We start from the raw sequence: 22,502 nt of genomic DNA on the forward strand, positions 1-22,502 counted from the left end.
TCTCTCTCCTCTGTCCTGATTCTCCTGGACCTGTCAGCGGCGTTTGACACAGTGAACCACCAGATCCTCCTCTCCACCCTCGAGGGGATGGGCGTCTCAGGCTCTGCACTCTCCCTGCTTGCATCCTACCTGACAGGCCGATCCTACCAGGTGACATGGAGGGGGGCCGTGTCAGAACCACGCACGCTGACTACGGGGGTTCCACAAGGTTCAGTTCTGGGCCCCCTTCTCTTCTCGCTCTACACAACATCTCTGGGTTCTGTTATTCGCTCCCATGACTTCTCCTACCATTGTTATGCCGATGACACCCAGCTGGTCTTGTCATTTCCTCCCGGTGACACCCAAGTGGAGGCACGCATTGCTGCGTGCTTGGCTGACATCTCGAAGTGGATGGCGACACACCACCTGAAGCTGAACCTGGACAAAACCGAGCTACTCTTCCTCCCGGGGAAGGGTTGCCCGCACCGAGACCTGTCCATCACCATTGATGATGCCGTGGTGACGCCAACTCGGACTGTGAGGAATCTGGGTGTGACCCTGGACGACCAACTGTCGTTCTCAGCAAACATTGCATCGGTCACACGCTCCTGCAGATTCCTCCTCTACAACATCAGGAGGATTCGCCCCTTCCTCACTGAGGAGACGGCGCAGGTGCTCATCCAGGCTCTGGTCATCTCCCGCCTGGACTACTGCAACTCACTACTTGCTGGAGCCCCGGCGTCGGCCATCAGACCTCTGGAGCTTGTCCAGAAAGCTGCAGCACGTCTGGTGTTCAATCGCCCCAAGTTCTCTCACACAACTTCCCTTCTCCGTTCTCTACACTGGCTCCCTGTAAGAGCTCGCATCCAGTTTAAGACTCTGGTGCTAGCCTACAGGGCAGTGAAAGGAACAGCTCCTTCCTATCTCCAGGCCTTGGTCAAGCCCTACACCCCTACCACTTCGCTCTGCTGCCTCGGGGCGATTGGTTGCCCCGTCGCTCAGAGGTCCCTGCGGCCGATCCACCCGGTCACAGCTTTTTTCTGTCCTGGCCCCTCAGTGGTGGAATGAACTGACGTCAGGACAGCAGAGTCGCTGCCCATCTTTAGGCGCAGGCTGAAAACTCACCTCTTCAAGAAGTACTACCCGGAGCCTTCCTCGTAGCACTTATTGCACTCGTATTAGTTGCTGCACTTACTGTATTCGTATCAGTTCGCTGCACTTATTGAATTTGTATTTGTTTACTGCACTTATCCTATTCGTAGTAGTTTGTAGCACTTACTATATTCGGATTAGTCTGTTGCAATTATTGTTTTCGTAGTAATCTGCCTCTGCACTATACTTTTGCTCTGGCTTATGCTTAGAGATGCTTGTTTAAGAAAGGAGATGCACTTATGACTTCTGGTGACTAGTAGTTCTCTTGAATACCTATGTTGAATACACTTCCTGTAAAATGACTGTAATGTAATGTAATGTAATGAAAGGGGCCAGCTGAGGTGGCTCGGGCATCTGATCAGGATGCCTCCTGGACGCCTCCCTTTAGAGGTTTTCCAGGCACGTCCAACTGGTAAGAGGCCCCGGGGTAGACCCAGAACATGCTGGAGAGATTATATATCTCGTCTGGCCTGGGAACGCCTCGGGGTTCCCCAGGAGGAGCTGGAAAGTGTTGCTGGGGAGAAGGACGTCTGGAGGACCCTCCTTAGCTTGCTGCCCCCGCGACCCGGCCACGGATAAGCGGAAGGAGATGGATGGATGGATGGATGAATCTGTAATAGGAAAAGTCTCACTATTATTTTGATTCTATCAGTTACATCCTGAAAATGTAAATGAGAGACTGTACCATAGTGAACTTTTGCATGATACATAGAGTATGGAAAGTAAAAAACGTATGCAAATTGACATATCTAAGGTCTGTGGTACATATACCTGTGCTGTTGCTGATTTCTCCCTCTGCACATGGCATGCAGTCATAGCAGCAGACTGGCTTTCCTTTCTGAAGGACTTTATGAGTTCCTGGACGACATCTTTCACTGCACACTGACACAGGCAACTTTAAATCAAAGAAGATGATGGATGTTATTTTTTTATTAACAACTATTAAAGTTTACATAAGTCAAAGCTTGTCAAAAATAATATTTGCCTCTGTCTTCCCCCCAGGCCACATTATGGCTTCAGTCTTGAGGACAAACTTCTTTCCAGGAGGTAGGGAGGCATCATAATAGCCGACAGGTTTAAATTGGACTGAGTCATCTGATCCACGCTGCCAGTTCACCACCTCATACTTAGCCACAGCTGCTCCAGTGCTGTCAAACCACACCCGGTCTCCGTTGTTAATGGTAAAATTGACCTGCTCCAAAGACTCCACTACCTTAAAAAATAGTAGGACAATTTGTCAACATATAACCGAAGAAAGCAAATTAAGAAATCGTTCAGTAATCTCTCCTTTTTACCTGCCAAGGAGTAACCTTTATCATCCTGTCACACCCCTGACTTTCTGAGCATTTTAAAAGGCTGTGCAGTGAATGGGCCACAGCATAGATAGCTTTGTAAATGTTACTGAAGTATCGCAGCTCTGCAACATCATCATCATTGTCTTTAAACTCAATTAGATCCTGGTTTTCTTTGCATGTTGCTGTTTCTGCATTGGTGTCACCGTTTGTCTCCTTACACTTAAACTCTGTCCCCCAGAAATCTTTGATTAAGAAATCATCCAGGCCACTGATGTTGGCCTTTTGCACAGCAAAACCCAGTGAACCTCCTAGCACACTAAAGCTGGTGGGAGTCACGAGGCTGTCAGCAGTGATCCAGGCCTCCACACCAATAAACTGCAGGCCTGTGATGTTGTGCAGACTTAACTTCTCCAGAAGGTTGTTCATCTCTACGTGGGCCAGAAAACCAACAATGACCCGGGCAGTGCTCTTTCGGATCACTTCTACAACTTTCATGAGTTTTTCTGGTTCTGCCCGGTGAAATTTCTCTGTATACTCCACACACACTCCTTCCTCCTTGGCTGCAGCAAGGAAGATGGCCATGCCGTTGTTGCCATAGTCACTGTCACTGTTGACTGCCCCGACCCAGGTCCAGCCAAAGTGCTTGACCATCTGGGCAAGAGCTCGACTTTGGTAGAGATCACTGGCAATGGTTCGAAAGAAAGAGGGATACTCCTTCCTATTGCTCAAACACTCACAAGTAGCTGAATGACTTATCTGAAAATACACAAAGAAAGGGAACGAATAAGAAGAATGTGCCCATATTATACACAGTGATACACAAACATTGCTCTTACCACAGGTATTTTGAAAGGTCCAGTAGTACGTGTCAGGACAATGGTTGAAGAGGACTCAGACTCCCCGATTATAGCGTGAACAGCTGATTGTCCTGAACAGCTCTTTCCCACAGTCCACTCATCACCGTTCATCAGGGCCATCACAGCACGCATTGAGGATAATGTTGAGCCACAGTTGTCATAAATACGGTATCCAATTGAAACATTGGGAAGAAGATATTTGCTTTTGTTTATTTCTTGGATTGCAAAAATCATTGTCTGGGCAAATCGAAACTCCCTGAGGTTCACACTGAGACAAAACGAGCAAAATTAAACTTTGTTCACTGTGACAGAACTCATTAGGACATATTTTTATACAAAGCTCAAAATTACCTGGAACATATGAGACGTGATGGTTTCTTTGTAAAGGAAAGTGGAGGTTGTGTGATTTTGCTGTGGATGGAAAAGGCTCCCCCAATCATGACATCTCCCTCCTTAGACAGCAGAGGAAACTCTGGACTCCCCAGGATCTGACAGAAAGGAGCTTCCTCCTTCACTGCTCCAAATGCCAACAGATGCCAAGAGAAAAGCAGCCCTACTATCACTTGTGACATTTTCCACTCCCAAATCCTGACAGTGCAGAGCGACCCAGCCAGGTTGGGATCAAAGCATCTTAAATGTGACATTTTAATATCTAGGGGTCACTGGCCTCTTAACAACCAATCAGAGATAAGTGCGATAAGACAGACTTGATTGGGTCCATGATTTTTTTGTATGAAAAAATTGTGTCATGGCACATGTTACTAGTTACTTTGCAGAAGTAGTTCTCTGTAAACAACATATGACAAAGTTATCATCCATCCATCTATCCATCTTCCGTAACCTGCTTATCCAGTTAAGGGTCGCAGGGGTGCTGGAGCCGATCCCAGCTGTCAATGGGCGAAGGCAGGGTACACCCTGGACAGTCTATCACAGGGCTGACATATAGAGACAAACAACCATTCACACTCACATTCACACCTACGGGCACCTAAGCTGCATGTCTTTGGACTGTGGGAGGAAGCCGGAGAACCCGGAGAGAACCCACGTTGACACGGGGAGAACATGCAAACTCCACACAGAAGGTTGTCCAGCCCAGGAATTGAACCCGGGCCCCTCTTGCTGTGAGGCGACAGTGCTAACCACTACACCACCGTGTAGCCACAAAGTTATCAAATAGAATTAATTCTTATAGATTACACTTTCACACAGTGTAGAAAAAAAAGATATAAAAAACAATATTAGCTTCACAGTATCCAACTTTACATCGTAATATATATGAAATAATCAGAAAAGGGCCATTCCGCATAACTGTTACTTTTTCTTTGGATGCTCTAACTACAGTATATTTTTCTGACAATACATCTGTACTTGCAATGATGACAATTATGGTGGAAGCCAGAGCTCCTAGAGTATGTTGATTATATTTTACACATGAATATTTTTCATGAATATAATCTGCTTCTCCCACTGTCGTTGCTGGAAAAAAATAACTGATACAATTCAAAACTAAATAATACAATTTCTTAAATTGGGATGCAGTCTTCGAAGTATCTCTATGACACATTTTGTCTGTGTTTTGATGCAAATTGTTAATCTTGCAATGTATTTTAATAAAAATTTCAAATTGTATGTACAGTATACAAAATATATGGTTTATTTAAATGCTTAGCTAGTCGAGTTAGGAGTAATTAGGCTTATTGAAAAAAACTACCAGTAGATTATAGTTTTAAACATGTGATGAACAGGTCATGCAGGTGAGGAAGAGTATGAACTTAATTTCCTGAAAAATGATTCTGTTTTGTGCAATCAGTTAAGACAGTGTATTGACATTTGATGCAAATACCAACAAAAAATGTAATCCAACATCTTGAATATATTACAAATGTGGGTTTATTTTTCCTTTATTCTGTCTCTTTCTCTCTTTCTTTCTTTTTTTCAACTATATCTATATCATTTGTGTATTTTACATAATGATCATCTTCATCCATAACTTACTGTTAAATGATTTTGTCACATTTATATTTAATATCTATTACTTTACCATACATGTCACATCACTTTTAGTGAATTCTGCATTTGGATAAGGGAATTAAAGTTACACTTTTGACAACTGATCAAAATAAACAATTTAGCACACCTGATTTAGAAAATCATCCGACCATGTGATATTTAATTTGGTGTTATTGTTATTTTTCAGTCAAAGGGATGTTAATAGCCAGCGGATATGCCTCTTAGGTCCTCTTTAATTAAAAATAAATTGTTGTTTGTATGTCTGTAGAGATGACTGTTAGTTTATGAAACACTTTCGACCTCTCCAGAGGGTATGTCCTTTGGGGGAGGATTTGAACACATGTGGTGAAGTGCAGATGCCTTAGGCCTGACCATGACTTACACCTCAGGCTTTTCCCACTTACAAGCGTTCTGACAAACAAATAAACTCCCTCCAGAGTTCACAATGTCTCCAGTCTTCCTCCACACCACACCTGTCCCCTCAGTTTACACTGGAAACTTACCGTCAGGGCTGTTGCAACATTATCCACTAAGGATCTCTACTGGAGAACATTAGGCCTTTGTCAAAACAGTGACCTGAAACATTTAACCATAACTTTGCGTATTGAACTCAACAAACTTCAATGAAGTTTGAATATGACAAATAAAGACCATATATACCAAATAACCATTTGTCGCAGGGGCGGCATAATGGCTAAATATTTGGCTCACTTCAAGTAAACCACAACAAGAAAAAAAAGGGAAGAAAGGACCCAACCTTGCAGCCTCTGCCTGTTTTCACTATGTTCCTGTTTTTCCTGCAAAAGTGTGTTTGCACATTAAATATGATCTATCTATCTTTCTACATGACATGGCCAAATTATTAAACATTACACACCTGTATGACTGTTGAGCATATCGCTCTGAGCAATTCCATCCAAAATCATGATCATTTAAATGCAGCTGCAACACTCTATACACTATACCAGATAATATTCTAAAGTTTGATGCAGGGATTTCCTCCCATTCAGCTGTGTGTTAGAAGTAGAAATAGACTATGTTTGGCACTGATGTTGGGTTATACCTCCTGGCTCAGTCTGTTTTTCAGTTCTACCAAAAGTTGTTTGATTGGGTTGAGGTCAGGGTTCTGTCAGTCTTCCAACCAAACTGCCACAAAGTTGAAAGTACATTATTAAAACAGTGGTTCTAGTACCTTGTAGAGTATTACTGCAGTTGTCACGTGGAAAGATTGTGGAGAACCTCAGCTAATTTGGAAACAAAAGATATACATATTTTTGGATTAGCCTCCCATAAAAAGCATAAACGGTTACATTACATAGGGAAAAAAACAATAAATATAGATTGTTTGGAGAGTGGAGGCTTGGACAGCAGGGCAGAAAAGCTCAGGTGGGCGGCCTAGAGACTGAAGAGTAGCGGAGCAGGAACCCACAGGTGGTCAGCCGACTGATGATCTTGCTGGGCTTCGGCAGAGAAGGCCAACTGGTGATCTGGAAGATATGGATGGGCAAGATGGGGGACAAGGGATCTTATTGTTCTGCAGCGGAGATGGGCGACAGATGATCTTTTCTGAGAATCTGCCGAGATGGAATGGATGGTCATTTGTAGTTTGCCAGGTTTCAACTTTCATACTTCTCATGTTTGGTGAGGCCCCAAAGCCTTTTTGTGGTTAGGGAACCTCCTTCCTCTTGCCCCACTCCACAGCGATGAAACATCACTGTTCAATTATGATTTGCCATGCTGCACCAAAATGTATAAATACCAGTGCAAGCCTTGAATTAACATTAGGGCACACATGATGCCAACCAGTGGTTTAGCTCTCTTAGACAGTATGCCGTCCACACAGAGGTGGCCAGAGCAGGGATGCGCACTCTTACAGCTCTTGCTGGTTGCATCTTTCTCTCAGACTGAGGAGCTGGTGTGCAGGCAGAGAGGGGATCCTGAGAGCCCCCAGCTTTATAAGGATGGGGACATTATGTTGGGGGGAATATTCTCTTTCCACAGCAGCTGGAAAGACAGACAGGATACCTACACTCAAAAACCACTGCCACTGCAATGCACCAGGTAAATGATACTCAATAAATCTATTTTGATTTAAGAATATCTAAGAGGAAGTTAAACTGAGCATTTCAGTATTTGAAATTTGAAGTGAGAAATATTGTGTATATTAATAACATCAAATACTTTTATTTATTATGCCATTGTTTCTATTTCGAGGATATTTAAAATTACAACAATGTATAACTGTTTGCATCAAGTTTGAATTTCAGAGGGTTCCAGTTTGCTCAGGCTATGCTCTTTGCCGTAGAGGAGATCAATAACAGCACAGACCTACTGCCTGGAATCTCTCTGGGCTACAAGATTTATGATTCATGTGGCTCCATTGCCAGAAGTGTAAGGGTGGCACTGGCCTTGGCTAATGGTAATGAAGTGGCATTGGCCCCGTCCGAGGCACCATGTACCAGTCTTTCCCAAGTGCAGGCCATTATGGGAGAAACCTCTTCTTCTCCTTGCATGGCTATAGCTACTGTCATCGGACCCTTTCATATCCCAATGGTGAGTAAGATTGGTGTATTGTGAAAACAATATTATAATTATTCAAATCTTTAAGATGGTCATAGCATTATATATCATATCTTTATCTTGGGATATTCTTTTTCCTTTAGATCAGCCATTTTGCTACCTGTGCTTGTCTCAGTGATAAAACCAAATACCCATCCTTTCTCAGAACAATAGCCAGTGACTACTACCAGAGCAGAGCCCTGGCCCTGTTGGTCAAGCACTTTGGTTGGACTTGGGTAGGAGCTATTAGAACAAATGATGATTATGGCAATAATGGCATGGCAACATTCACAGACACCGCCCAGTGGCTGGGCATCTGTCTGGAGTACTCTGTATCTTTCTTTAGAACAGATCCACCAGACAAAATACAAAATATAATTGACATTATCAAGACTTCCACTTCAAAGGTTATTGTTGCTTTCCTCTCGTACATGGATATGGATGTGTTATTACATGAGTTGTCACACCACAACTTGACTGGATACCAGTGGGTAGGCAGTGAGGGCTGGATATTTGATTCCCAAACTGCAGCAATGGATAGGGATCACATCCTGGATGGTGCCATAGGCCTGTCAATCCCCAAAGCCCATGTCAGTGGCGTTAGAGAGTTCATGCTGGATGTAAAGCCGCTCAATTCATCTAATAATGAAATGTTTACAGAGTTTTGGGAAGCATTATTTAGCTGTAAGTTCAGGCAGTCGAAGTCATCATCAGGAAATCAGAGAGAATGTACTGGACATGAAGATCTGACTGCAGTGCAAAACAGCTTCACTGATATGTCGCTCATGCCAATCTTTAACAATGTCTATAAAGGAGTGTATGCTGTGGCTCACACACTTCATATTATTCTCAACTGTAACCAAACCTGCAACAACACAGTGAAGCTTGATCCATATAAGGTGAGTTGAACACCGATAATTATAATATTTAAATCACTTTAACATGGAAAATATTTCAACATATTGAAAGATAAACAATTGCACTCATTCTACCGTGGTGTAGAGCCAATAAGCCTATATCTTCTTAGATTTTACAGCTCATGAAAAAGATTCAGTTCAAAACAAAGGAAGGAGATGAGGTTTCTTTTAATGAGAATGGAGACCCAGCTGCAAAGTATGAAATTATAAACTGGCAGCCAACAGAAAAGGGCATTGTGGACTTTGTCACAGTTGGTTTTCATGATGCATCTTTACCTGCTGACAAACAGCTGAATCTGCAAAATAAGTCTTTGATTTGGGCCCAGAACTCACAACAGGTATGATACAATGTTATCACTGAAGCTGTTGAGTCTGTTGCAGTCTATTTTAATTGTTATAGTTTCCCATACATCTTTCTCAAAGTTGTTTTGTTCATGCAGGTGCCTTTGTCAGTTTGCAGTGAAAAATGTCCTCCAGGTACTCGCAAGGTTCTCCAAAAAGGAAAGCCTGTCTGCTGCTATGACTGTTTAAGATGTGCAGAGGGAGAAATAAGCAACATTACAGGTGGGTTATTTTATACAGGTTGAAGATTAAAAAAGGCCTACAGTAATATGCAAATAGTTTTGGTCTCACCTACTGAGGTTTTGACATTTGCCATACTCTCTCTCTGCAATAAAGGCATTCAGAGTAGATGAAGGTGAAATTGTGTTTGTGCAGTATTATTAAGAATTGACATTTAAAAAAAGATATCATGCTTGGTTATTAAGAAATAAAACCACATGAACAAAAAATAACAGACAATAACTCTTTATACTGTATCTTGGACTGTACAATCTAGATAATTTATATTGAAACATAAAAATATGAAATATGAATTTGTTATTTGGTACTCATGTAGTTAGTGTCTGCCTTGTATGTAGAGAAAATATGCAAAATAGAGACAAAAAAAAGACAAATATACAGAGCAAATCCAACACCTGCTTTAATATGGTTTTTTTCAGATTCTATCACCTGTGTGCAATGCTACCCTGAGTTCTGGTCAAATGAGAGAAGAGATGCCTGTGTGAAGAAGGAGGCAGAGTTTCTATCATATGAAGAGGTTATGGGAGCACTGCTCACTGCAGCATCCTTATTTGGAACATGCATCACTAATGTTGTGGCACTCATTTTCTTCAGATACAGAAAGACACCCATTGTTAGGGCCAATAACTCTGAGCTGAGCTTCCTGCTGCTCTTCTCCTTGACTCTGTGTTTCCTGTGTTCCCTGACCTTCATAGGCCGGCCCACTGAGTGGTCCTGCATGCTGCGACACACAGCATTCGGCATCACTTTTGTCCTCTGTATCTCTTGTGTTCTGGGGAAAACTATAATGGTGCTAATGGCCTTCAGGGCCACACTTCCAGGTAGTAATATGATGAAATGGTTTGGGCCTGCACAGCAGAAACTCAGTGTTCTGGGTTTCACTCTTATACAAATTATCATATGTGTCCTATGGTTAACAATTTCTCCACCTTTTCCATTTAAGAATTTTAAGGAATTCAAGGACAAAATCATCTTAGAATGTGCTCTGGGTTCAGCTGTAGGCTTTTGGGCTGTCCTTGGATACATTGGACTTCTGGCCATGTTATGTTTTGTTCTTGCTTTTCTGGCCCGTAAACTACCTGATAATTTCAATGAAGCTAAATTTATCACCTTTAGCATGCTGATATTCTGTGCAGTGTGGATTACTTTTATCCCAGCGTATATCAGCTCTCCTGGGAAGTTCAGTGTTGCTGTGGAAATATTTGCTATTCTGGCTTCTAGTTTTGGACTGCTCTTTTGTATTTTTATTCCGAAATGTTATATTATCCTACTGAAACCTGAGAAGAATACAAAAAAGAACATGATGGGGAGGAAGGCACCAAAATGATTCTGAAAATGTAAATTAATACATAAATTTACACTTTTATGCGCATCATATTTGAGACTTTAAAATAAAGATATATTATTACATCAACCTTTCACCAACCCAACATATCCCTGTTGCTCTGTTACCGCAACTTTACTGTTGTGCTTCATTTTAAAAGTCCATCCATTTATCCAGGTTCGGGTTGCGGTGGCAGCAGGCTAAGCAACGTTGTCAAAAATTGTCCCTTTCCCCAGCAACCTTTTCAACATTACTTCAGGCACAGCTGCAGCTTTTTCACTCTCTTTCAATGCTTCTCCCTTTAGGCACCTTCTCTGGTATGGTTTAGTTATGCTGCCTTAGTTAGTTACTTTTACATTCAAGCAACGTCAAACCCTTACACATACTCACACCTCATATTTTAATTATTCAGCGCATCTTTAATTTTGTTTAATTTAGTTCAACTGATAACATTTTGTTAATTTTGTGCAAGAAAATGTATCTGTTTAAATGTTTATATGCTGTGTCTCCCTATTAGTTTTGCTCTAGTTCCTGGTTTTGGGGGGGGGGAATTCACTATGTGTCTTTCTGCAGGAAGTGCTGATTTTTGACCTGGGTTAGTATAGTTGTATGCTTTTCACAATTCTAGCTAAGAGTTACTGATTTGCTATGCTAGTTTACAGAGATTTCTCCATTTGGCCATAGGGTGCTTCCCTCTATTGATTGTGTCCGTCTTTTACTTGTAGTGTAAATAAATACATAAACATATATATATATATATATATATATATATATATATATATATATATATATATATATATATATATATATATATATATTTAACTTGTTTTATTTTACGTATATGGATAAACAACATTTAAAACCATTTATAAAATCATAGAATAAAATCCACAGGCATGTCTCCTGAGACATGAGTTCAACCATGAATATTTTCCTTGTGTTGCTGAACTCTCTGACTGACAGTGAGGGACACAGCCTCCTGGTGGGCTCACTAGGCTTCACTGTCAGCAAAGCTAAGATCCCCGGGCTGGAGGAGCACCTGAGGCAATTCCACCCCTCACAGTTTCCTGACAGTCAGTTTGTCCGAGATTTCTGGGAAGACGTGTTTGACTGCGCTCTGAATGACACTGCAGAAACACAAAAAGGCCATGCAACGGCTTTGAGAGCTTGCAGACTGTTGAATCAAAGTTCACTGATGGGTCTGATCTGAGATTCACAAATAATGTGTACAAGTCAGTTTACGCAGTGGCTCATGCTCTTGACAACCTGATTAAATGTGAGGAAGGTAAAGGGCCTTTTTCAAATGGTAGCTGTGCTGATACCAAACACATTCAACCATGGCAGGTGAGGAACCATCAGTTCAGTTTGACAGAGTAATAGTAGCAGGAATCTGTTGTGTAATCTCTCTATAATTTATTCACTAGGTTTTGCAATATCTCAACACTGTGCATTTCACTACTGGGGAAGGAGAAAGAGTTTATTTTGACAGTAATGGAGATTCACCGACAAGATATGAACTTGTAAACTTACAAATAACAAACAAAGGAACCATGGAAGGAGTAACAGTTGGCATTTTTGATGCGTCTCTTCCAGAGAGTCATCAGTTTATCTTGAATAACATCCCAGTTGTCTGGGGAAATGCGCTGACTAAGGTAAAGTATTAACTGAGGTTTGGACATCTTAACTGTTCACTGAAAATTGTAAAAACCTTCTGTGGCAGTGGGCGTGGTCTGCGCTCAGCTGCAGGGGAGAGAGGTGTGGGAGTGGTTCATGGGAACAGTGCCGTGGTGAGTTCAATCAACACAGCTGTAATGTGGTGATAATTATGCCAAATCTACTTAAGCAGGAGCAGACTGGAGTTCTAGAAGGAGAACAGTCACACACGCGGAACGAGGACTGAGCGAGAGCGTAAAGCCATCAGAGTGGTGGCGTTCCGGGAACGGTGGACCGAGTGCGCCCGAGAAGCCGGGCAGCGAAGCGGAGCGCACGACGGTCCGCATGTTGTGTTGTATTTTGAAATAAATAAATATACCTTTGTTAAACTTACCTGCTGAAGCCGTATCTGTGTTGGGGAGAACCTACGGTAGTCGAGAGTCGGCTACACTGGCGCCTGAAGAGGGACCTCAACACTGGGATGACGGAGCAGCAGACACAGCCGGTGGCGGCGTTGGCCCAGATGCTGGGGAGATCGCGGCCATGCACCAGCAACAGGCAGAGGTGAACCGGCGGCAGATCGAGGCACTCCACAGCCAGGCGGAGATGCAGACCCGGATCCTGGAGAGCCTGCTGTCCCGGTCGGGGCGGCAGCTCCACCCCCTCCGTCACCGCTCACGGGAATCGCGCTCCACAAAATGTCCGCGGAAGACGACCCACAGACCTTCCTGGAGATGTTCGAGGGGACGGCGGCGGCGTGCGGGTGGCCGGCAGCGGCGTGGTCCGTGCGCCTGCTCCCCTTGCTGTCAGGGGAGGCCCAAACTGCGGCGCTCGGCCTGCCAGCGTCCTCACGGGGAAATTTCCAGGACATAAAAAAAGCCGTCCTTGATAGGACGGGTTTCTCCCCCGAGGACCACCGTCGCCGGTTCCGGGGCACGAAATGGACACCCACCGACCGTCCTTTCGTGTATGCCCAGAAGCTGAGGGACGCGGCTAACAGGTGGCTACAGCCAGGGGAGTCTGATGGGGAGCAGAGGATGCTGGAGAGGATCACGATTGAACAGTTTGTGGAGGGCCTCCCGACTGGGACGTCGGAATGGGTGCGGTGCCACCGACCTGGGGACTTGGGGGCGGCCATTATCCTCGCGGAGGATCACCTCGCCGTCCACCCCGGGGACAGGGAGCAGAGGGGTGGACATCAGCGCCTGTCCGACCGACTCCTGCTCCTCGCAGGAAGTTCCTCACCTCAGCCTCCCTCCATCGGCCCCCACAAGCTCACTCATTTCAACCTCGCAATAACCCTCCCTCTGTTTCCTCCCATCGCCAGGCTCCAGCTGCTACAGGCGCTGTTCCCAACCCACAGGGGGCCCCTCAGGCGTCGGAGCAGGAGTGTTGGAGGTGTGGGCAGCCCGGTCACTTCCACAGAGAATGTCCACTGATGGAGGTCGGCCAGGTGATCCGGGTTGCCGGCCCGCCAGCACCCTCCTCTGGTCCGGGGGACATACAGCGTTCCGGTAAGGATTCAAGGGGGTGTACACCAGGCTATGGTGGACTCGGGCTGTACACAGTCCATGGTCCACCAGAACTTGGTTCGGCCCGGGGCGTTGGTAGAGGCAAAGTGGGTGGAGATAAGGTGTGTGCATGGGGATGTTCACAGATATCCTGTTGTGTCAGTTGAAATTAAACACAGGGGCAAAACGCATAGAATTAGGGCTGCGGTTAGCTCCCGCCTTGCACACCCACTGATTTTAGGCACGGATTGGTCTGGGTTCCATACGTTAGTGGAGCAATGTGTGGGTGTGCGATCGCGACCGGCAGGGACATGTGGGATGTGTGCTGTGCTCAGTGGTGATGCAAGGTTGTCCGATGCTGCTGAAGGGGAGGGGGAACCGGTGGTGCCCTCACAAGGGGCCCCGCAGGTTCCCGAAATACACTCCATGGAAGATTTTCCACTGGAGCAGTCTCGTGACAATACTCTACGCTTTGCCTTCGACCAAGTGATACAAATTGATGGTCACATGGTACACCCTGACACACCACCGACATACCCACACTTTTCATTGGTTAGGGATAGACTGTATAGAGTGAGTCGTGACACTTAGACTGGTGAAGATATTACCCAATTGTTGGTGCCGGAAAGCCGTCGGGAAATGGTTTTCCGGGCGGCTCACTATAACCCAATTGCTGGTCACATGGGGTATGACAAAACACTAGACCGGATAATGGCCCGATTCTATTGGCCTGGGATTCGGGGAGTTGTGCGCCGTTGGTGTGCCTCTTGCCCTGAATGCCAACTGGTAAACCAACCGGCCATCCCAAGAGCCCCGTTGCGCCCATTGCCACTAATTGAGGTCCCGTTTGAGCGCATTGGCATGGACCTCATCGGGCCATTTCACCGGAGCACTCGAGGATATCGCTTTGTGTTAGTTCTGGTGGACTACGCAACGCGATATCCGGAAGCAGTGCCGCTGCGCACTATCTCTGCAAAGAGTGTTGCGCAGGCACTGTTTCAGGTCATCTCCCGAGTTGGAATCGCGAAAGAGATTCTGACCGACCAGGGCACCTCGTTTATGTCACGCACATTAAGGGAACTATACGGGTTATTGGGCGTCAAGGCAATTCGGACTAGCGTTTACCACCCACAGACCGATGACCTTGTTGAGCGCCTGAATAAAACCTTGAAGTCCATGATCCGTAAGTTCATACACGATGATGTCGGAAATTGGGATAAGTGGCTTGACCCTCTGTTGTTTGCAGTGCGGGAGGTGCCCCAGGCCTCCACAGGATTTTCTCCCTTTGAGCTGCTGTTTGGCAGAAAACCACGTGGGGTTCTGGACCTAGTTAAGGAAAACTGGGAGGAGGGTCCGAGCCCAAGCAAAAACGAGATTCAATACGTCCTGGACCTGAGAGCAAAACTCCACACACTGGGGCAATGTCCATCCATCCATCCATCTCCTTCCGCTTATCCGGGGCCGGGTCGCGGGGGCAGCAAGCTAAGGAGGGTCCTCCAGACGTCCTTCTCCCCAGCAACACTTTCCAGCTCCTCCTGGGGAACCCCGAGGCGTTCCCAGGCCAGACGAGATATATAATCTCTCCAGCGTGTTCTGGGTCTACCCCGGGGCCTCTTACCAGTTGGACGTGCCTGGAAAACCTCTAAAGGGAGGCGTCCAGGAGGCATCCTGATCAGATGCCCGAGCCACCTCAGCTGGCCCCTTTCGACGCGAAGGAGCAGCGGCTCTACTCCGAGCTCCCTCCGGATGTCTGAGCTCCTCACCCTATCTCTAAGGCTGAGCCCAGCCACCCTACGAAGGAAGCTCATTTCGGCCGCTTGTATTCGCGATCTCATTCTTTCGGTCACTACCCAAAGCTCATGACCATAGGTGAGGGTTGGAACGTAGATGGACTGGTAAATCGAGAGCTTTGCCTTTCGGCTCAGCTCCTTCATCACTGCATCACTGCTGACGCTGCACCGAACCGCCTGTCCATCTCCCGCTCCATTTTACCCTAACTCATGAATAAGATCCCGAGATACTTGAACTCCCTTGCTTGGGGCAGTGACTCACTCCCAACCCAGAGGGTGAAATCCACCGTTTTCCAGAAGAGAACCATGGCCTCAGACTTGGAGGTACTGACTCTCATCCCGACCGCTTCACACTCGGCTGTGAACCGCCCCAGTGCATGCTGAAGGTCACGTTCTGAAGAAGCCAACAGAACCACATCATCTGCAAAAAGCAGGGATGCGATTCTGAGGTCCCCAAACCGGAAACTCTCCTCCCCCCGGCTGCACCTTGAAATCCTGTCCATGAAAATCACAAACAGGATTGGTGACAATGGGCAGCCCTGGCGGAGGCCAACACGCACTGGGAACAAGCTCGACTTTGTGCCGAGTATCCGGACACAGCTCTCACTTTGGTCATACAAGGACCGAATGGCTCGTAGTAACGAACCAGGTACCCCATATTCCCGCAGTACCCCCCACAGGACTCCCCGAGGGACACGGTCGAAGGCCTTCTCCAAGTCCACAAAACACATGTAGACTGGATGAGCAAACTCCCATGCACCCTCCAACAGACCTGCAAGGGTAAAGAGTTGGTCCGCTGTTCCACGTCCAGGACGGAATCCGCATTGCTCCTCCTGAATCTGAGGTTCGACAATCGGACGGAGCCTCCTTTCCAGCACCCTGGAGTAAACTTTCCCGGGGAGGCTGAGCAGTGTGATACCCCTATAATTGGAGCACACTCTCCGGTCCCCCTTTTTGAAAATGGGAACCACCAACCCGGTCTGCCACTCCACAGGCACTGTACCCGACTTCCACGCGACAGTGAAGAGACGTGTCAACCAAGACAGCCCAACAATGTCCAGAGCCTTTAGCATCTCCGGTCAAATCTCATCCACTCCTGGCGCTTTGCCGCTAAAGAGCTTTTTAACGACCTCAACGACCTCCGCCAGGCATATGGACGAGACTTCCCCTGAGTCTTCAGACTCTGCCTCTTCCACAGAGGACGTGTTGGTCGGGTTCAGGAGTTCCTCAAAGTGTTCTTTCCACCGCTCGACAATATCCCCAGTCCGGGTCTGCAGTTCTCCCCCTGCTGAGCACAGCCTGAGAAAAGCCCTGTTTCCCCTTTCTGAGTCGTCTCACGGTTTGCCAGAACTCCTTCTCCATGGCCTTGCCAAACTCCTCCCACGCCCGGGTTTTTGCCTCAGCAACCGCCGCAGCTGCAGCCCTTCTGGCCAACCGGTACCTGCCTGCTGATTCAGGAGACCCCTCGGCCAACCAAGCCCGAAAGGCCTCCTTCTTCAGCTTGACGGCCTCCTTCACCGCTGGTGTCCACCAGCGGGTTCTTGGATTGCCGCCACGACAGGCACCGATCGCCTTCCGACCACAACTCCTAGCAGCAGCTTCCACAATGGAGGATTTGAACATGGCCCACTCGGATTCCATGTCCCCAGCCTCCCCGGGATGCACGAGAAATTGTTCCGGAGGTGGGAGTTGAAGACCTTGCGGACAGGATCCTCAGCCAGACGTTCCCAGTTCACCCTCACTACACGTTTGGGTTTACCGGGTCTGTCCGGCAGCCTCCCCCGCCACCTGATCCAACTCCAGATCAGTTGACAGCTCTGCTCCTCTCTTCACCCGAGTGTCCAAGACATATGGCCGCAGGTCTGATGACACAACTACAAAGTCGATCATAGACCTTTGGCCTAGGGTGTTCTGGTACCAAGTACACTTATGAACCTCCCTATGCTCAAACATGGTGTTTGTTATGGACAGTCCATGACTAGCACAGAAGTCCAACAACAAAGCACCACTCGGGTTCAGATCGGGCAGGCCGTTCCTCCCAATCACACCCCTCCAGGTTTCTCCGTCGTTACCCACGTGAGCGTTGAAGTCTCCCAGAAGAACTATGGAGTCCCCAGTCGGCGCCCTTTCCAGAACACCACCCAAGGACTCCAAGAAGGCCGCGTACTCCGAACTGCCGTTTGGTGCATAGGCACAAACAACAGTCAGAGACTTTCCTCCTGCGATTCCCAGTCGCAGAGAGGCGACCCTCTCGTTCTCCGGGGAGAACTCCAGAACAGCGCGCTCAGCCGGGGGCTTGTGAGTATCCCCACACCCGCCCGGCGCCTCTCACCCTGGGCAACTCCGGAAAAGGAAAAAGTACAGCCCCTCTCCAGGAGTTTGGTTCCAGAACCGGTGCTATGCGTGGAGGTGAGCCCAACTCTATCTAGCTGGTAGCGTTCCACCTCCCGCACCAGCTCCGGTTCCTTCCCCGCCAGAGAGGTGACATTCCACGTCCCTAGAGCTAGTCTGTGATGCCGGGGGTCAGCACGCCCAGGTTTCCGCCCCAGCCTGCCGCCCAGCTCACATTGCACCCGACCCCAATGCCTATCCCTGTGGGTGGTGGGCCCACAGGGTGGCGGCACGATGTAGCTTTTTCGGGCTGGGCCCGGCCGGGCCCCATGTGCCAAGGCCCAGCCACCAGACGCTCGCCGGCGAGCTCCCCTACCAGGTCTGGCTCCAGGAGGGTGCCCCGGTTTCCCTATTCCGGGCGAGGTGCCACAACCTTGTATCGTCCGATTCATTGAGGTTTGGTGAACACTGGGGCAATGTTCACGGGAGAATTTGCTCAGGGCCCAGGAGCGTCAACAACGCCTGTACAACAGAGGGGCTAGGCTGAGACAATTTGCACCGGGAGATAAAGTACTTGTATTACTTCCCTCTTCCAGCTCCAAACTGCTCGCTAAGTGGCAAGGGCCCTTTGTGGTCACACAGCGAGTGGGCGATGTAGACTATGAGGTTGTGCGTTCTGACAGGGGAGGGGCAACACAAATTTACCACCTCAACCTCCTCAAAGCATGGAGAGAGGCAGAGCCTGTTTCTCTGGTGACTACCGTGAAAGAGAGGGATGAGTTGGGGCCTGAGGTGCCAAATTCCACCAATCCAGCCTCGCTCCGTTGTGAAGACCATCTCACTCCGTCCCAGAGAGCAGATGTGGCTGCGTTGCAGCAGCGCTTTGCTGATGTGTTCTCCCCTCTGCCAGGACGCACCAACCTTATACAACACCATGTTGAAACTCGCCCAGGCGTGACAGTACGATCACGGCCTTATCGGTTGCCTGAACACAAAAGAAAGGTAGTTCAGAAAGAATTGAAAGCTATGCTGGAGATGGGGGTAATAGAAGAGTTCAATAGTGCCTGGTGTAGCCCCATTGTTCTGGTTGTCAAGAAGGATGGGTCTATACGGTTCTGTGTGGACTACCGCAAGGTGAATGACGAGTCACGGTTTGATGCCTATCCAATGCCCCGGGTCGACGAGCTCCTGGACCGGCTCGGCACGGCTCAGTTTTTCACGACACTGGATCTGACCAAGGGCTACTGGCAGATTCCCTTGTCTCCAGAGTCCAGGGAAAAGACGGCTTTCTCCACTCCGTACGGATTGTACCAATTCGTCACACTTCCTTTCGGGCTGTTCGGTGCCCCAGCCACATTCCAACGTCTCATGGACCGGGTACTGCGTCCACACGCTGCTTATGCTGCCGCCTACCTGGATGATGTTATCATCCACAGCAACAGCTGGGCGGAGCACATGCAGCGGGTGTCCGCTGTGCTTGAATCTATGAGACAGGCTGGGCTCACCGCCAACCCGAAGAAGTGTGCGGTTGGACGGAGGGAGGTACGGTATCTGGGGTACCACTTGGGTGGAGGGCAGGTTCGTCCCCAGGTCGACAAGACAGCAGCGATTGCAGCCTGCCCGAGGCCCAAGACCAAAAAAGAGGTGAGGCGGTTCTTGGGGCTGGCAGGGTATTACCGGCGGTTCATCCCCAACTTCGCCGACCTAACCAGCCCCCTGACTGACCTGACTCGAAAGGGTGCCTCAGATCCGGTCCAGTGGACGGAGCAGTGCCAGCTGGTGCTTGAGAGGGTAAAACAGGCCCTCTGTGGGGAACCTCTTCTCCACACACCTAACTTCTCTCTCCCTTTTATCCTGCAGACTGATGCCTCGAACAGGGGTCTGGGGGCCGTTTTGTCCCAGGAGGTGCAGGGGATCGACCGCCCAGTGCTTTACATCAGCCGGAAGCTGTCCGAGAGGGGGTCTCGCTACAGCACAGTGGAGAAGGAAGGCCTGGCGATCCGGTGGGCGGTCGATGCCCTGCGTTACTACCTCCTGGGACGCCCATTCACCCTCTATTCGGACCATGCCCCTCTACAGTGGCTCCACCGCATGAAGGATGCCAACGCCCGATCACTTGGTGGTATCTGGCGTTGCAGCCTTTTAAATTCAAAGTGGTCCATAGGCCGGGGTGCAGATGGCTGTGGCAGACTTCCTTTCCCGCTCACAGGTGGGGGGAGTAGGCTAGGCCGGACGGCTCCCCGGCCTAAGTCGGGCGGTGGAGGTGTGTGGCAGTGGGCGTGGTCTGCGCTCAGCTGCAGGGGAGAGAGGTGTGGGAGTGGTTCATGGGAACAGTGCCGTGGTGAGTTCAATCAACACAGCTGTAATGTGATGATAATTATGCTAAATCTACTTAAGCAGGAGCAGACTGGAGTTCTAGAAGGAAAACAGTCACACACGCGGAACGAGGACTGAGCGAGAGCGTAAAGCCATCAGAGTGGTGGCGTTCCGGGAACGGTGGACCGAGTGCGCCCGAGAAGCCGGGCAGCGAAGCGGAGCGCAGGATGGTCCGCATGTTGTGTTTTATTTTGAAATAAATAAATATATATATAGTATATATAGTTTGTTAAACTTATCTGCTGAAGCCGTATCTGTGTTGGGGAGAACCTATGGTAGTCGAGAGTCGGCTACACCTTCATATGGATGTTGTCCATAATATTTTGTGTTTTTCACAAATTGTGTTTAAGAATTGTGTTTATGTGTGTAGGAGGTTCCTGTGTCCGTCTGCAGTGAGAGCTGTCTCCCAGGAACTCATAAGGTCCTCCAGAAAGGCAAGCCAGACTGCTGTTATAATTGCATACCTTGTCCGGCAGGAAAAATCAGCAATTCAACAGGTAAAGAAACAATTTCATGTCTTGTTTAAGATGCATTAACACCGGTTCTGGAACCAAACTCCTGGAGAGGGGCTGGACTTTTTCCTTTTTCCGGAGTTGCCCAGGGTGAGAAGCGCCGGGCGGGTGTGGGGATACTCACAAGCCCCCGGCTGAGCGCCGCTGTTCTGGAGTTCTCCCCGGAGAACGAGAGGGTCGCCTCTCTGCGACTGGGAATCGCAGGAGGAAAGTCTCTGACTGTTGTTTGTGCCTATGCACCAAACGGCAGTTCGGAGTACGCGGCCTTCTTGGAGTCCTTGGGTGGTGTTCTGGAAAGGGCGCCGACTGGGGACTCCATAGTTCTTCTGGGAGACTTCAACGCTCACATGGGTAACGATGGAGAAACCTGGAGGGGTGTGATTGGGAGGAACGGCCTGCCCGATCTGAACCCGAGTGGTGCTTTGTTGTTGGACTTCTGTGCTAGTCATGGACTGTCCATAACAAACACCATGTTTGAGCATAGGGAGGTTCATAAGTGTACTTGGTACCAGAACACCCTAGGCCAAAGGTCTATGATCAACTTTGTAGTTGTGTCATCAGACCTGCAGCTGTATGTCATGGACACTCGGGTGAAGAGAGGAAGAGAGCTGTCAACTGATCACCACCTGGTGGTGAGTTGGATCAGGTGGCGGGGGAGGCTGCCGGACAGACCCGGTAAACCCAAACGTGTAGTGAGGGTGAACTGGGAACGTCTGGCTGAGGATCCTGTCCGCAAGGTCTTCAACTCCCACCTCCGGAATAATTTCTCGTACATCCCGGGGGAGGCTGGGGACATGGAATCTGAGTGGGCCATGTTCAAATCCTCCATTGTGGAAGCTGCTGCTAGGAGTTGTGGTCGGAAGGCGATCGGTGCCTGTCGTGGCGGCAATCCAAGAACCCGCTGGTGGACACCAGCGGTGAAGGAGGCCGTCAAGCTGAAGAAGGAGGCCTTTCGGGCTTGGTTGGCCGAGGGGTCTCCTGAATCAGCAGGCAGGTACCGGTTGGCCAGAAGGGCTGCAGCTGCGGCGGTTGCTGAGGCAAAACCCGGGTGTGGGAGGAGTTCGGCGAGGCCATGGAGAAGGACTTTCGAATGGCCTCAAGGAAGTTCTGGCAAACCGTGAGACGACTCAGAAAGGGGAAACAGGGCTTTTCTCAGGCTGTGCTCAGCAGGGGGGGAGAACTGCAGACCCGGACTGGGGATATTGTCGAACGGTGGAAAGAACACTTTGAGGAACTCCTGAACCCGACCAACACGTCCTCTGTGGAAGAGGCAGAGTCTGAAGACTCAGGGAAGTCTCGTCCATATGCCTGGCGGAGGTCGTTGAGGTAGTTAAAAAGCTCTTCAGCGGCAAAGCGCCAGGAGTGGATGAGATTCAACCGGAGATGCTAAAGGCTCTGGACATTGTTGGGCTGTCTTGGTTGACACGTCTCTTCACTGTCGCGTGGAAGTCGGGTACAGTGCCTGTGGAGTGGCAGACCGGGGTGGTGGTTCCCATTTTCAAAAAGGGGGACCGGAGAGTGTGCTCCAATTATAGGGGTATCACACTGGTCAGCCTCCCCGGGAAAGTTTACTCCAGGGTGCTGGAAAGGAGGCTCCGTCCGATTGTCGAACCTCAGATTCAGGAGGAGCAATGCGGATTCCGTCCTGGATGTG

The 22,502-nt window shown here is 48.4% G+C and overlaps 1 protein-coding gene and 1 pseudogene across 1 annotated transcript; one reads left to right on the top strand and one right to left on the bottom strand.

The window, feature by feature from the left end:
- Positions 1 to 1,779: 1,779 nt before the first annotated feature.
- Positions 1,780 to 10,071, bottom strand: LOC129097030 (extracellular calcium-sensing receptor-like). The gene is made up of 8 exons (XM_054605713.1): positions 9,960 to 10,071; positions 7,536 to 7,574; positions 3,635 to 3,785; positions 3,263 to 3,551; positions 2,427 to 3,182; positions 2,117 to 2,344; positions 1,903 to 2,026; positions 1,780 to 1,790 (listed from the first exon to the last, which is right to left on the bottom strand). Exons 1-8 carry the CDS (start codon positions 10,069 to 10,071, stop codon positions 1,780 to 1,782), a joined length of 1,710 nt encoding a protein of 569 aa, XP_054461688.1.
- Positions 10,072 to 11,597: 1,526 nt separating this feature from the next.
- Positions 11,598 to 20,862, top strand: LOC129097036 (extracellular calcium-sensing receptor-like; annotated as a pseudogene).
- The last annotated feature ends 1,640 nt before the right edge of the window (positions 20,863 to 22,502 follow it).

Source organism: Anoplopoma fimbria, chromosome 1 (assembly GCF_027596085.1).
Source record: "Anoplopoma fimbria isolate UVic2021 breed Golden Eagle Sablefish chromosome 1, Afim_UVic_2022, whole genome shotgun sequence".
Lineage (NCBI taxonomy): Eukaryota > Metazoa > Chordata > Actinopteri > Perciformes > Anoplopomatidae > Anoplopoma > Anoplopoma fimbria.